Source organism: Leucopleurus acutus, assembly GCF_964270905.1.
Source record: "Leucopleurus acutus genome assembly, chromosome: 10".
Lineage (NCBI taxonomy): Eukaryota > Metazoa > Chordata > Mammalia > Artiodactyla > Delphinidae > Leucopleurus > Leucopleurus acutus.
Window position 1 is genome coordinate 36,747,500 of NC_139153.1, and position 16,551 is coordinate 36,764,050.

The window sequence follows — 16,551 nt, forward strand, 5'->3', positions numbered from 1 at the left end:
CAGGGCGGCCGGGGCACACAGCTCCTCCTCCAGGCCTCTGCGGAGGGTGGCCTCCGCCAGCCCCACTACCCAGTGACCTGCCGTCCCAGGGACGGGCCCACAGCCTTGGATGGGGAGGCATCGGACCTCTACTGTGTCTCGTCAACGTATTTATAAACTCCGAAGCAGAGAGGTGGTGAGGGATGGGAGACGGTGTGCCGTGGGGTCTGCCCGGGGCCCGAGGCTAGGAATGGCCACAGGAGGAGGCGGTGATGGAGGGAACAACTGGCCAGGGAAGGGCACCCCAGGTTCTCCCTACTCAGGCCCTCAAAGCTGTGAACAGCTGAAGCTGGGGGAAAAGCCAGCACACATAAGTCTGGGAACCTGAGGCTAACCCCAAGATGAGCCTGCCGGGGCCCCAGGACGACAGTGCCGCCTTCCTCCACAGGTGCGCTGGCCCTACCTCGGCAACGCTGCTGTGGAAGAACTCGACGATGGCGCTCCCCTGCAGGCTGGCGATGTGCCGGAGCGACGGGCAGGCGGGCAGGTGCGAAGGGATCTGATTCTCCTCCGACGTGGACCGGATCAAGTGCTCACTTGGGTACTGGGCGGGGGCCTCCACTTGTGCTGGGGCCTCCGCTGCCGGGGCTGAGGCCCCCACTGAGGCCTCCAAAGGGGTCTCTGCTGAGGCTGGGGCCTCCACTGGGACCAAAGCTGGCACTGAGGGCTCTGCCGGAGCTGGGGTCTTTGCTGGGGTTAGAGCTGGGACCTCCGCTGGGGCTGGGGCTGGGGCTGGGGCTGGAGCTGGAGCCTCTGCCGGGACCTCCTGGAGATGCTGCTCATTGCTGCATCTCCCAATCCCCCAAGAAAAACCATATTAACACATGAGTCCCAAATACAGATTCACATCCCACATGTAACCTCAGTGTGAGGGAAACGCATATACCACACACCACCTCTGGGGTCATCCGGGGATTTCATCTTGGCTCCTTATGGGAAGACCAAAGAGCAGAGAGAAAGTGCCGGGGCCCTTTCTCTTCGGGGGGAGATGGGAAGATAGGGCAGGGCTGAGAAAGACAGATGTGGCTCATGGGCTGAAAAATCATTTTGAGAAGGTGGTAAAGGTGTCAGAAATGCCACTACAAAGTCCAGAGCACAGACCAAGGTGCCCAGGGCTGGGACCTTGGGGAACACGGAGTTGAGAACCAAATACTCAAACCGCTCCTCAGTTTGCCTTCGAGGCCTCCTCAGGTAGCCCGGGATCTCACCCCACTCGGCCACCACTGCATGTGGCCACACTGGGTTTTCTCTGGTCTGTTCCAAGCATGAGATCAAACAAGCTCAGAAAGAACCCTCACAGAAGTCTGGAGCTCCCTGCCACCAGCCTACATGCCCAAGCTCATGCTGGTGGGGAGTCCTGGATGGCATCCTCTCAACTGGACAGTCCAGCTGTTGAAAGAGATCCCTGGGGCCCTGATCTTGCACTGGGCCAAATGCCCCCAAGCCCTCTGGGCTGCCCTCCTGCTGTCTTGGAGCAGAGATGCATCTGCTGGGGTGAAGCAGAGCGCCTGCTTTCTGCATGCAGTCCCTACTGTGGGCAGGGTCCAGCCAGGCTTGAGGGTGGCAGGGAAACTGAGACAAAGTGTCACCATCTGAAGCCTCATCATAGGGGCAGGGAGACGGAGAGAAGGCCGCCTCTGGCATAAGGGGCTCTCCAGTACCTGGAGGTATCAAGGGTCTCTATGGAGAGCATGGAACTTGAGCTGGGCATAAGACGGGGTCCCTGATTCAGCCAGGAAGATGCTGGATGACCTTTGGGAGCATCAGTTGAGGGGCTGGGTTGGAGAGAGAAGGCGTGAGATGTTGGGGTGAGGGCAGGGTCTCCACTGTCCACCAGGATGGAAGAGAAAGTGAGCTACACCGTGTCTCATGGGACAGGAAGGCCAAAAAACAAAGGGCTTTCTTGCCCAGGTAGGGAAGCCCCAGCATACATGAAGTTGGGAGCAGTAATAGGAGAAAGGGGCACCCTGAAGGGCACAGGGTGCCTCTTGAGCCCCAGGCAGGGGTGAACCTGTGGGTGTGACCATGGCCCCACACAAGCCATTACATGCCAACCCCAGGCGGCCCTGAGAGAAGCCAGGCTCGGGGGCAGAAGCAGGGGAAGGAGAGTAAGGAAGAGGACAGGGCTGGGCTTTCCTGGTGGAGCAGTGGTTAAGAATCCACCTGCCAATGCAGGGGACACGGGTTCGAGCCCTGGTCTGGGAAGATCCCACATGCCGCAGAGCAACTAAGCCTGTGCGCCACAACTACTCAGCCTGCACTCTAGAGCCTACGAGCCGCAACTACTGAGCCCGCGTGCCGCAACTACTGAAGCCTACGTGCCTAGAGCCTGTGCTCTGCAACAAGAGAAGCCACCACAATGAGAAACCTGCGCACCGCAGTGAAGAGTAGCCCCCACTCACCACAACTAGAAAAAGCCCGCATGCAGCAACGAAGACCCAATGCAGCCAAAAATAAATTAAAAAAAAAAAAAAGAAGAGGACAGGGCTGCCAACTCCTACCCTCTCTGCACTTCACTCTCCCTCCAGAAGAAAAGGAGCTTTGCGCAAAGTGACCACCCAGCTCACACACTCAAACCTTGCTGCTCTCAGCCAACAGCTTCCTTTGGAACGGACTCACAAAATTACACACAGAGAGGGCCCCTGAGCAACCCAGGTCTTCCTGAGAAGGCGTGTGTGGCTCACCAAAGGGTACGGGCTTGGAGCTGGGGGTCAGAGGCAGGTGGTGCCTGAAGCAGCCCCCTGGCTCACAGAGCCACGGGACTGCGAGCCTGGAGGCGAGGAGGCATGGGTGATGCCTAGAGGCCATGCTTGGACCCAGTGGAGAGGGCCAGGCAAGGTGGGAGCAGGAGCCTGGGGACCCAGCCACACAGGACTCTAAATGGCAGAGAACTGGGCCAGCCTGGCTTTGTGGAAGGACAGCTTTCCTGGGCCTCTTCTGAAGCCTTGGGAGATAAGGAGCAGCCCAGCACCAAGCCCCAAGCCCGAGGGAGCCAAAGGCAATGCTGAGGGGTGCTGGAGATCTGGGTGAAGTGATTGGTCTCAGCCAGCCTCCCGCCCCCTGGCCCCCAAAAGCCCATGCTCGGTCTTACCGGGCCCCGTCCTCGGCAGCCTGGCCATCCACAGGGGGGCTCTGAGGCCTGCCCCCGGTTGCAGGGGTCTTGGCGATGACTACAGTCTTCAGGTCCTGCAGTGAGGCCCGCAGCTGGTTGTAGATGCGCAGGAAGTGGAACTTCTCATGGGGCAGCACGAAGATGGCGGTGACAAAGCGGTAGCCCACAAGCAGCTCAAGCACGTGGCCATCTGCGAAGGCGCCCCTCGGCTGAGTGCAGCTGCGTGTGGGGTCCAGAAGCACAGTGGAGAGCGGCACACGGCTAAGCTTGAAGCTGTTGCGGTTGCGGCAGTTGTGGGTGCCGCGATTGGGCATGGGGTTGAAGTCGGCCTTGATGACGTTGAGGTGCTGGGGTGTGAGCAGCAGCCAGTAGGGGATGGCAGCAGACTTGACAGCCTCGGAGGGTGCACAGCAGGAGCGCCGCACGGCAGAGCACAGCGTGCAGCTGGCCCACTCGATGTTGCCCGAGTAGTCCCCGGCGGCTGTCTGCACCATGCGCTTGTCACTGTAGACCAGGTACACGGGGAAGCAGCCCTGGCTGCGCTCCTGGCAGCCGCCCGCCACCTTGTAGAAGGTGAGCAGCTGGCGCAGGAACTCCTGCAGGCTGGTGTGGCTGCCATAGAGCACGGGGCTGCACAGCATGGCCATGTGCTGCGGGGCGAAGCAAGAGCGCAGGTCAGCGTGGAACTCGTGCAGGTTGGCGGCGTCTGAGATGATGAAGAGCGTGTTCTCGCTGTGCCGCACCTTGAGCACCAGGCACAGCTCCGGCATGAGGAAGCCAAACTCGGTGAGGTCGCCGTGCGGGAAGCAGAACACAAAGCGCAGGGAGGAGAGGATGTGCTGGCTGCTGCCCCGCGACTCCTGGTGCGGGATCTCAAAGACGGCGATGCCAAAGTCTGTGAGCACGAGGCAGGCAGCAAACTGGCGGATGCTGCCCTGCACGTGGATCAAGAAGCACCAGAGCACCTTGAGGATGCGGATGTGCTCCAGCAGGAAGTCCTCATCTGCGCCCAGGGCCCACTCCAGAGCCAGGCGCTCCTCCTCGCCCTCCTCCTCCTCCTCTTCTTCTTCCTCTTCTTCCTCTTCCTCTCCTGGCCCACCCTCTTCCTCTTCCTCCACATCCGGGGGCCCCATTTCAAAGTAGCGGTTCTCAGTAACATCTTCCTCCTCCTCCTCATCATCCTCGCCCTGCTCTCCCTGGCCCTCCTCTCGCTGGTTGGCAGCCTCAATCCAAGCAGGTAGCTGCCGCTCGATGGCCTGCCGGATGAGCGTGCTCAGGCGCTGGATGAAGTCCTGGTTGGTGGCGGTGTAGCCAATGCAGGTGAAGGGCAGGAAGATGATCTGGCCAGACCCTGGCACCACCTGGACCTCTGGCTCCGCGTGCTCTGGGCTGTGTGGGGAGAAGCCAGGTCAGTGACATGCTGGGCTGGGATGCCCCCACCTCCCATGTCCAGTCCTGCTGCTGTCCCCTGGCCCTGAAGAAGCAACCCATGGGTCTCCCAAGCCTCCTAAACAGCTGAGCCTGGTCCTAGCAAGCACCCTGGTGGGGAGCCGAGGTGCTGGAAGGCTGGGGCCACCACACTTCCAGGGTCCAGACCACAGGCATCCAACACAATCCTGCGCACATCATGAAGACTTCTCAGTCCTTCAGACGCTGGCCACAAGCCCCAAGAGCAATGAGTGCTCATGGGTATGGACTAACTTGACAACAGTCCCCTGCAGGGGCACCCAGTTGCCTTCACAGGTGAGAGGCTTGGGGAGTGGGCTGGGGGTCTTAGGACCTTCACATTTAAATTCAAGCTCCTTTAGAGACAGGTAATCTACCTGAAAAAGAATTCAGAGTAATGATGACTCAAAATCTCAGAAAAAGAATGTAGGCACAGACCAAGAAGATACAAGAAATGTTTAACAAAGAGACAAAAGATTTAAAGAACAGAGATGAACAACACAGTAAGTGAAATGAAAAACACACCATAAGGAATCAGTAGCAGAATAACTGAGGCAGAAGAACGAATAAGTGAGCTGGAAGACAGAGTGGTGGAAATCACTGCCACAGAACAGAATAAAGAAAAAAGAATGAAAAGAAATGAGGACAGTCTCAGAGACTTCTGGGACATTAAATGCACCAACGTTCACATTATAGGGGTCCCAGAAGAAGAAGAGAAAGGGAAAGGGCCTGAGAAAGTATTTGAAGAGATTATAGCTGAAAACTTCCCTAACATGGGAAAGGAAACAGTCACCCAAGTCCAGAAAGCACAGAGTCCCATACAGGATAAACCCAAGGAGGAACACACCGATACACATATTAATCAAACTGACAAAAATTAAATACAAAGAAAAAATATTAAAAGCAACAAATAACATACAAGGGAATCCCTATAAGGTCATCAGCTAATTTTTCAGCAGAAACTCTTGAAGGCCAGAAGAGTGTCACGAGATATACAAACATATATATATATATATATATATATATATATATACACACACATATATATACACACACATATATGTATGTGTGTCTTTTAAATATCTTTATTGGAGTATAAGTGATGAAAAGGAAAAACCTACAACCAAGAATACTCTAACAAGCAAGGCTCTCATTCAGATTGACGGAGAAATCAAAAGCTTTACAGACAAGCAAAAGCTAAGAGAATTCAGCATCACCAAATTAGCGTTACAACAAATGCTAAAGGAACTTCTCTTGGCAGGGGGGTAAAAAAAGAGGCCACAACTAGAAATAAGAAAATCACAAATGGGAAAGCTCACTGGTAAATGCAAACATAAAGTAATTAAGTAGGAAATCACCCATACACAAATATGATGTCAAAACCAGCAACCATGAGCAGACTACAAATGCAGAATATGGGAGCTGCATTTGAAATCAAGAGACCAGCAACTTAAAACAACCTTGTATGCAGACTGCTACATCAAAACCTCATGGGAACTGCAAACCAAAACACTAAAATAGATACACAAAAAAGAAAAAGCAACCCAAACACAACACTAAAGATAGTCATCAAACCATAAGAGAAGAGTACAAAAGAAAAAGGGAAGAAAGAAGACCAACAAAAACAAATCCAAAACAATTTAAAAAACGGCAATAGGAACAAACATATCGATAATTACCTTAAATGTAAATGGATTAAATGCTCCAACCAAAAGATGCAGACTGGCTGAATGGATACAAAAACAAGACCAGTATATATGCTGTCTACAAGAGACCCACTTCAGACCAAGAGACATACATAGACTGAAAGTGAGGGGATGGAAAAAGAGATTCCATGCGATGGAAATCAAAAGAAAGCTGGAGTAGCAATACTTGTATCAGAGATAATGATCAAGGGATCAATTCAAGAAGAAGATATAACAATTGTAAATATATATGCACCCAACATAGGAGCACCTCAATATATAAAGCAAATGCCAACAGCCATAAAAGGGGAAATCGACGGTAACACAATAACAGTGGGGGACTTTAACACCCCCCTTACACCAATGGACAGATCATCCAGACAGAAAATCAACAGGGAAACACAAGCCTTAAATGATACATCAGACCAGATGGATTTAATTGATATTTATAGGGCATTCCATCCGAAAACAGCAGAATACACTTTCTTCACAAGTGCACACTGAACATTCTGCAGGACAGATCACATCTTGGGAAACAAATCAAGCCTCGGTAAATTTAAGAAAACTGAAATCATATCAAGCATCCTTTCCGACCACAATGCTATGAGATTAGAAATCAATTACAGGGAAAAAAAATTATAAAAAACACAAACACATGGAGGCTAAACAATATGTTACTAAACGACCAATGCATCACTGAAGAAATCAAAGAGGAAATCAAAAAATACCTAGAGACAAATGACGAAAACATGACGATCCAAAACCTATGGGATGCAGCAAAGGCAGTTCTAAGAGGGAAGTTTACAGCATACAATCTTACCTCAGGAAACAAGAAAAATCTCAAATAAACAACCTAACCTTAGACCTAAAGGAACTAGAGAAAGAAGAACAAACAAAACCCAAAGTGAGTAGAAGAAATCATAAAGATCAGAGCAGAAACAAATGAAACAGAGACAAAGAAAACAATAAAAAAGATCAATGAAACTAAAAGCTGGTTCTCTGAAAAGATAAACAAAACTGATAAACCTTTAGCTAGAGACTCATCAGGGAAAAAAGGGAGAGGGCTCAAATCAATAAAATTAGACATGAAAAAGGGTAAGTAACAAATGACACCACAGAAGTATGAAGGATAATAACAGACTATTACAAGCAACTATACACCAATAAAATGGACAACCTGGAAGAAATGGACAAATTCTTAGAAAGGTACAACCTTCCAAGGCTGAACCAGGAAGAAATAGAAAATAGGAACAGACCAATCACAAGTATTGAAATTGAAACTGTGATTAAAAAACTTCCAACAAACAAAAGTCCAGGACCAGATGGCTTCACAGGTAAATTATATCAAACATTTAGAGAAGAGCTAACACCTCTCCTTCTCAAACTCTTCCAAAAAGTTGCAGAGGAAGGAACACTCCCAAGCTCATTCTATGAGGCCACTGTCACCCTGATACCAAAACCAGATAAAAATACCACACAAAAAGAAAATTACAGGCCAATATCACTGATGAACACAGACACAAAAATTCTCACCAAAATACTAGCAAACAGAATCCAACAGCACATTAAAAGGATCATACACCATCATCGTGGGGTTTATCCCAGGAATGCAAGGATTCTTCAATATATGCAAATCAATCAATGTGATACACCATATTAACAAACTGAAGGAGAAAAACCATATGATCATCTCAATAGATGCAGAAAAAGCTTTCGATAAAATTCAACACCCATTTATGATAAAAAACCCTCCAGAAAGTAGGCAGAGGGAACTTACCTCAACATAATAAAGGCCATATATGACAAACCCACAGCCAACATCTTTCTTAATGGTGAAAAACTGAAACCATTTCCTCTAAGATCAGGAACAAGACAAGGTTGTCCACTCTCACCACTATTATTCAACATAGTTATGGAAGTTTTAGCCACAGCAATCAGAGAAGAAAAAGAAATAAAAGGAATCCAAATTGGAAAGAAGAAGTAAAGCTGTCACTGTTTGCAGGTGACATGATACTATGCATAGAGAATCCTATGAGAAAACTACTAGAACTAATCAATGAATTTGGTAAAGTAGCAGGATACAAAATTAATGCACAGAAATCTCTGGCATTCCTATACATTAATGATAAAAAATCTGAAAGAGAAATTAAGGAAACACTCCCATTTACATTGCAACAAAAAGAATAAAATACCTAGGAATAAACCTACATAAGGAGACAAAAGACCTGCATGCAGAAAACTATAAGACACTGATAAAAGAAATCAAAGGTGACACAAACAGATGGAGAGATATACCATGTTCTTGGATTGGAAGAATCAACACTGTGAAAATGACTGTACTACCCAAAGCAATCTACAGATTCAATGCAATCCTTATCAAACTACCAATGTCATTTTTCACAGAACTAGAACAAAAAATTTCACAATTTGTATGGAAACACAAAAGACCCCAAATAGCCAAAGCAATCTTGAGAAAGAAAAATGGAGCTGGAGGCATCAGGCTCCCTGACTTCAGACTACACTACAAAGCTACAGTAATCAAGACAGTATTGTACCGGCACAAAAACAGACATATAGATCAATGGAACAGGACAGAATGCCCAGAGATAAACCCACTCACATATGGTCACCTTTTTTTTGATAAAGGAGGCAAGAATATACAATGGAGAAAAGACAGTCTCTTCAATAAGTGGTGCTGGGAAAACTGGACAGCTACATGTAAAAGAATGAAATTAGAACACTCCCTAACACCATACACAAAAGTAAATTCAAAATGGATTAAAGACCTAAATGTAAGACCAGACACTATAAAACTTTTATAGGAAAACACAGGCAGAACACTCTATGACATAAATCACAGCAAGATCCTTTTTGACCCACCTCCTAGACAAATGGAAATAAAAATAAACAAATGGGACCTAATGAATCTAAAAAGCTTTTACACAGCAAAGGAAAACATAAACAAGACGAAAAGACGACCCTCAGAATGGGAGAAAATATTTGTAAATGAAGCAACTGACAAAGGATTAATCTCCAAAATTTACAAGCAGCTCATGCAGCTCATTATCAAAAAAAACAAACAACCCAATCCAAAAATGGGCAGAAGACCTAAACAGACATTTCTCCAAAGAAGATATACAGATTGCCAACAAACACATGAAAGGATGCTCAACATCACTAATCATTAGAGAAATGCAAATCAAAACTACAGTGAGGTATCACCTCACACCAGTCAGAATGACCATCATCAAAAAATCTACACACAATAAATGCTGGAGAGGGTGTGGAGAAAAGGGAATCCTCTTGCACTGTTGGTGGAATGTAACTTGATACAGCCACTATGGAGAACAGTATGGAGGTTCCTTAAAAAACTAAAAATAGAACTACCATACAACCCAGCAATCCCACTACTGGGCATATACCCTGAGAACACCATAATTCAAAAAGAGTCATGTACCACGATGTTCGTTGCAGCTCTATTTACAATAGCCAGGACATGGAAGCAACCTAAGTATCCATCGACAGATGAATGGATAAAGAAGACGTGGCACATATATACAATGGAATATGATAAAGAAAATGTGGCAAATATATACAATGGAATATTATTCGGCCATAAAAAGAAACGAAATTGAGTTATCTGCAGTGAGGTGGATGGAACTAGAGTCTGTCATACAGAGTGAAGTAAGTCAGAAAGAGAAAAACAAATACCATGCGCTAACACATATATATGGAATCTAAAAACAAAAAAAAGGTTCTGAAGAACCTAGAAGCAGGACAGGAATAAAGATGCAGATGTATAAAGCAATTATACCCCAATAAAGATGTTTAAAAAAAAAAAGATGCAGATGTAGAGAATGGACTTGAGGACACAAGGAGGAGGAAGGGTAAGCTGGGAGGAAGTGAGAGAGTGGCATGGACATATATACACTACCAAATGTAAAACAGATAGCTAGTGGGAAGCAGCTGCATAGCACAGGGAGTTTAGCTCGGTGCTTTGTGACCACCTAGAGGGGTGGGATAGGGAGAGTGGGAGGGAGACACAAGAGGGAGGAGATATAGGGATATATGTATAGCAGATTCACTTTGTTATAAAGCAGAAACTACCACACCACTGTAAAGCAATTATACGCTAATAAAGATGTTAAAAAAAATATACTAGCAAACAGAATCCAACAACACCTTAAAAGGATCATATACCATGATCAAGTGGGATTTATCCCAGGATGAAAGGATTCTTCAATATATGCAATCAGTCGATGTGATACACCACATTAACAAACTGAAGAATAAAAATTATATGATCATCTCAATAGATGCAGAAAAAGCTTTTGACAAAATCCAACACCCATTTATGATAAAAACTCCCTAGAGAGCGGGCACAGAGGGAACCTACCTCAACATAATAAAGGCCATATAAGACAAACCCACAGCCAATATCATTCTCAATGGTGAAAAACTGAAAGCATTTCCTCTAAGATCAGGAAGAAGACAAGGATGTCCACTCTTGCCACTTTTATTCAACACAGTTTTGGAATTTCTAGCCACGGCAATCAGAGAAGAAATAAAAGGAATCCAAATTGGAAAAGAAGAAGTAAAACTGTCACTGTTTGCAAATGACATTATACTATACACAGAGAATCCTAAAGACACTACCAGAAAACTACTAGAGCTCATCAGTGAATTTGCAGGATACAAAATTAATACACAGAAATCTCTTGCATTCCTATACACTAACAACAAAAGATCAGAAAGAGAAATTAAGGGAACACTCTCATTTACCATTGCAACAAAAAGAATAAAATACCTAGGAATAAACCTACCTAAGGAGGCAAAAGACCTGTACTCAGAAAACTATAAGATGCTGATGAAAGAAATCAAAGATGACACAAACAGATGGAGAGATGTACTATGTTCTTGGATTGGAAGAATCAATATTGTCAAAATGACAATCAATATTGTCAAAATGACCCAAAACAATCTACAGATTCAATGCGATCCCTATCAAATTACTAATGGCATTTTTCACAGAATTACAACAAAAAATTTTACAATTTGTATGGAAACACAAAAGACAAATTGCTTTCAATAGCCAAAGCAATTTTGAGAAAGAAAAACGGAGCTGGAGGCATCAGCCTCCCTGACTTCAGACTATACTACAAAGCTACAGTAAGCAAAACAGTTTGGTACTGGCATTAAAAGCAGAAATATAGATCAATGGAACAGGAGAGAAAGCCCAGAGATAAACCCACACATCTATGGTCAACTAATCTATGACAAAGGAGGCAAGAATATACAATGGAGAGAAGACAGTCTCTTCAATAAGTGGTGCTGGGAAAACTGGACAGCTACATGTGAAAGAGTGAAATTAGAACCCTCCCTAACACCATACACAAAAATAAACTCAAAATGGATTAAAGACCTAAATGTAAGGCCGAATACTATACAACTCTTAGAGGAAAATATAGGCAGCACTCAACAGGCACATGAAAAGATGCTGACCATCACTAATCATCAGGGAAATGCACACCAAAACCACAATGAGCTATCACCTCACACGTGTCAGAATGGCTATCATCAAAAAGAATGCAAATAATGTTGGCAAGGATGTGGGGAAAAGGGAATTCTTATATACTGTTGGTGGAAATATAACTTGGTGCAGCCACTGTGGAAAACAGTATGGAGGTTTCTCAAAAAACTAAAAATAGGGCTTCCCCGGTGGCACAGTGGTTGAGAGTCCACCTGCCAATGCAGGGGACATGGGTTCGTGCCCCGGTCTGGGAAGGTCCCATATGCCGTGGAGCAGCTGGGCCCGTGAGCCATGGCCGCTGAGCCTGCGCATCCAGAGCCTGTGCTCCGCAACGGGAGAGGCCACAACAGTGAGAGGCCCACGTACCGCCAAAAAAAAAAAAAAAAAAAGAACTACCATATGACCCAGCAATTCCATTCTTGGGTATATACCCCCAAAAAACCAAAACACTAATTCAAAAAGATAGATGTGCCCCAATGTTCATAGCAGCATTATTTACAATTGCCAAGATATGGAAGCAACCTAAGTGTCCATCAACAGATGACTGGATAAAGAAGATGTGGTACATATGTACAATGGAATACCACTCAGCCATAAAAATAATGAAATTTTGCCATTTGAAACAACATGGATGCACTTGGAGGGTATTATGATAAGTGAAATAAGTCAAACAGATAAATATTGTATGATATCACTTTTATGTGGAATCTAAAAAATAAACTGGTGACTATAACAAAACAGATATAGAGAACTAGTGTTTATCAATGGGGAGAGGGAAGGAAGGATGGGCCAGATAGGGGTACAGGATTAAGAAGTATGAACTATTATGTATAAAAAACGGTACAAGGATATATTGTACAACACAGGGAATAGAGTCAATATTTTATAATAACTATAACTGGATTATAACCTTTAAAAATTGAATCACTATATTGTACACCTGTAACATATAATATTATACATCAACTATACTTCAATTAAAAAAAACAAGCAAACTAAAATATATGTGTATATATACATATATTGTATATGTATATATATGTATATAAATATACATATGTATACATTGTATATATATACATTCCATATGTATATAAATATATGTATACGTATATACATATATCGCTGACATAAATCACAGCAATATCTTTTTTGATCCACCTCCTAGAGTAATGAAAATAAAAACAAAAATAAACAAATGGGACCTAATTTAACTTAAAAGGTTTTGCACAGCAAAGGAAACCATAAACAAAATGAAAAGACAACCCACATGTGGAGAAAAGGGAACCCTCTTGCACTGTTGGTGGGAATGTAAATTGATACAGCCACTATGCAGAACAGTATGGAGGTTCCTTAAAAAACTAAAAATAGAATTACCGTATAACCCAGCAATCCCACTATTGGGCATATACCCAGAGAAAACCATAATTCAAAAAGACACATGCACCCCAATGTTCACTGTAGCACTACTTACAATAGCCACGTCATGAAAGCAACCTAAATGCCCATCGATAGACAAATGGATAAAGAAGATGTGGCACATATATAAAATGGAGAATTACTCAGCCACAAAAAAAAGGATGAAATTGGGTCATTTGTAGAGACGTAATGGATCTAGAGACTGTCCTACAGGGTGAAGTCAGAAAGAGAAAAATAAATATCATATATTAATACATATATGTGTATCTGAAGTCAGAAAGAGAAAAACAAATATCATATATTAATACATATATGTGGGACCTAGAAAGATGGTACAGATAAACCGGTCTGCAGGGCAGAAATAGAGACACAGATGTCACACCGGTCAGAATGGCCAACATCAAAAAATCTACAAACAGTAAATGCTGGAGACGGTGTGGAGAAAAAGGAACCCTCTTGCACTGTTGGTGGGAATGTAAATCGGTACAACCATTATGGAGAACAGTATAGAGGTTCCTTAAAAAACTAAATATAGAACTACCATATGATCCAGCAATCCCACTCCTGGCCATATATCCGGAGAAAACCGTAATTCGAAAAGCTACATGCACCCCAATGTTCACTGCAGCACTGTTTACAATAGCCAAGACACGGAAGCAACCTAAATATCCATCAACAGGTGAATGGAAAAAGAAGATCGGGTACATATATACAATGGAATACTACTCAACCATAAAAAAGAATGAAATAATGTCATTTACAGCAACATGGATGGACCTAGGAATTGTCATACTAAGTGAAGTTAGACAAAAACAAATATCATATGATATCGCTTATATGTGGAATCTAAAAAAAGTGATACAAATAAACTTATTTACAAAACAGAAATAGAGTCACAGATGTAGAAAACAAGCTTATGATTACCGGGGGGAATTGGAGGAGGAATAAAATGGGAGATTGTGATTCGTATGTACACACTACTATATATAAAATAGATAATAAGGACCTACTGTATAGCACAGGGAACTCTACTCAACACTCTGTAATGATCTATATGGGAAAAGACCTTAAAAAGAGTGGATATATGCATAACTGATTCACTTTGCTGTACACCTGAAACTAACACAACATTGTAAATCAACTATACTCCAATAAAAATTAAAAAAAATTCAAGCGCCTCTTGGCCTCTACTGGCCCTGGTGAAAAAGGGTATGTAGAATGGGTTGGGGAACCTCTTCTGTAAAGACAGTAAACACTTGAGGCTTTGGGGGCTACCCCACCCACATCGTTTATTTTAAAAAAAAAAACAGCTCCTTAAGAATGGAACAATCATTTTTAGCTCACAGACTGTACAAAACAGGCAGTGGACTAAATTGGCTTTGACCTGCTGACCCCTAGCGTAGGATAACGTGTCAATGCAAAGTTTAGGGATTAGAACTTGGAAACAGACCAGAGCCCATTTCAGCTGTGTTTATTTATTTAAAGGAAGAAATAGTTCTATAGGACTTCTGCAAACAGACTTTTAAGAAAATCTTGGTTACTACTGGCCCACAGAGTGTGTGCAGAAGGCCCAGAATGCCTTCCATGATAGCCTCTTCCTTACCTTGCACCGCCAACAGCTCCCGGCACGTCTCTTAAATCATCAGAAGGTGCCTGCCAGGAAAGGAAACGCGGTCAGCCCCCACCTGCCGCAGCCATGCCCTGGCATTCACCGGGCGGCAGGCCCTGAGCACTCCTTCGTGGCCCAGCAGGAGGCTCCTTGCTATCCCCACACTCCACTCTAGGGTGGATCTTGGGGCTCAGAGAGGCAGAGAGACTCACTCAGTCATCCTGCCAGTGCACAGCAGAGCTAAGATTCCCAACCGTGTCGGTCTGACCCCAGCCCACACTCCCAACCCCTGGGCCAAAGCCTCTCGCCCTCCGCAAGCTCAGCTTGTGCCTCCAGGTCTGGCATCTGAATGTTCCCTGTGCCATCCCACAGGGTCCATGTGGACCATCTACCAACTTGGTACCGGGCCAGCAGAGGACATGGTGAGCGGAGGCTGTGCAGCGCCTGGCAAGGCCCTCCCAATGGTCTCTGGGCAGCGGGGAAGACCTAGGGCTCAGGAGCCTCCTGCTGTGACCCTGGGGAGGGTGAAGGGAGAGTGCAGTGGAGTGCTGGGACAGAGCGAGGACTCTGCCCACTGCCCCAGTGCCACATGGCCGTGACACTGTGTTGGTGAAGAGAGACAGGGCTGGGCAGGCCCAGCTACCAAGCACACTCCCCATGCACACAGCAAATGAGCCCCTTGCACCACACCTGCCGTCCTCTTTCTTTCCAAGACACAGGAAGCAGCTCAGGGACCCTCAGGAGCAGCCACGGAAGAAGGAACAGAGTCACAGCGTGTCCCAGATTACCAGGGTGGGTGACGTGCAGAAACAGGCAAAATGGCGCAGGGGTGCCAGACAGCAGGGGGAGAAACTTCCTGATGGGTGCGGAGCCCAAACAAGCCACCCCTGACCAGGGCCTTCTGAACTTTCCCCAGGGAGTCTGCTCACATGCACTAAGGGTTATGTGGCTTTGCCCCCCAGGGTCCAGTAAGAGAAAACTGCCTATTCCCATCAGTCCAAAGAAAGAGACAGACGACAGACGCTAACTGAACAGACCCTTAACCACAAAGCAGAGCACACCAAGCACTGGCAGCATCTGCTACAACTCCAGCCAGGCCACCTCATACTTCCAGACAGCTTCAGGCAGAAGAGCTGGCCACAGAGGAAACCGACCCCCAGAAGCAGGAGGAGGATGTTACCTGTCCCGCAGGGATGGACTCCAAGGAATCAGAGCATCCCCGCGCAATGGGCCGGTCCTCAGGAGTCAGACTGTCGGTGGATGACAGGCTGCTGGCCAGGGCCTCTTCTTGCACAAACATGATTCCTGGAGAGACCAGGGGCAGGCGGGTGGGGCAGGCGGGGCAGGGAGAGCAGCCATTCAACAAATGGGGCTGGGCCCTCGGGCTACTGGCATGGCTGGGGGCTAATCAGACCCCAAACCTAGCCACGTGGATTATAGAAGAAAATGTTGAAACTGAAATCTTAAAATAACTAGAAGAACAAATGACTGCTTATCTAATCTCACGGTAGGGAGAGATTTTCTGAGCCTAAATCCAAAGGAAGAAATTGAGGTGTGACTGCGTAAAAGCTAAACTTCTGTAAGTAAAAAGAGAAACCTAAACGAAACGAGAAAAAAGTGCTCACAACATTTGTCAAAGGCTTGTATCTTTAATCTATAAAACGCTCTTACAGATAACAAAAAATGGGGGGAGAAAATTAGAAATCCCATT

At 45.7% G+C, this 16,551-nt stretch overlaps 1 protein-coding gene across 2 annotated transcripts in view; it reads right to left on the minus strand.

The window, feature by feature from the left end:
• Positions 1-16,551, minus strand: part of NISCH (nischarin) — a 42,474-nt gene that overhangs the window by 3,094 nt on the left and 22,829 nt on the right. Inside the window, exons 14-17 of one of the 2 annotated variants that reach the window (XM_082848527.1) lie at positions 16,021-16,145; positions 14,835-14,884; positions 3,131-4,540; positions 443-824 (exon numbers count right to left, since the gene is read on the minus strand). In XM_082848527.1, coding sequence (XP_082704653.1) covers positions 443-824; positions 3,131-4,540; positions 14,835-14,884; positions 16,021-16,145 — 1,967 coding nt within the window. Of the gene's footprint in view, positions 1-442; positions 831-3,130; positions 4,541-14,834; positions 14,885-16,020; positions 16,146-16,551 lie in introns of both variants that reach the window. The other variant, XM_082848526.1, reaches the window with a different exon arrangement.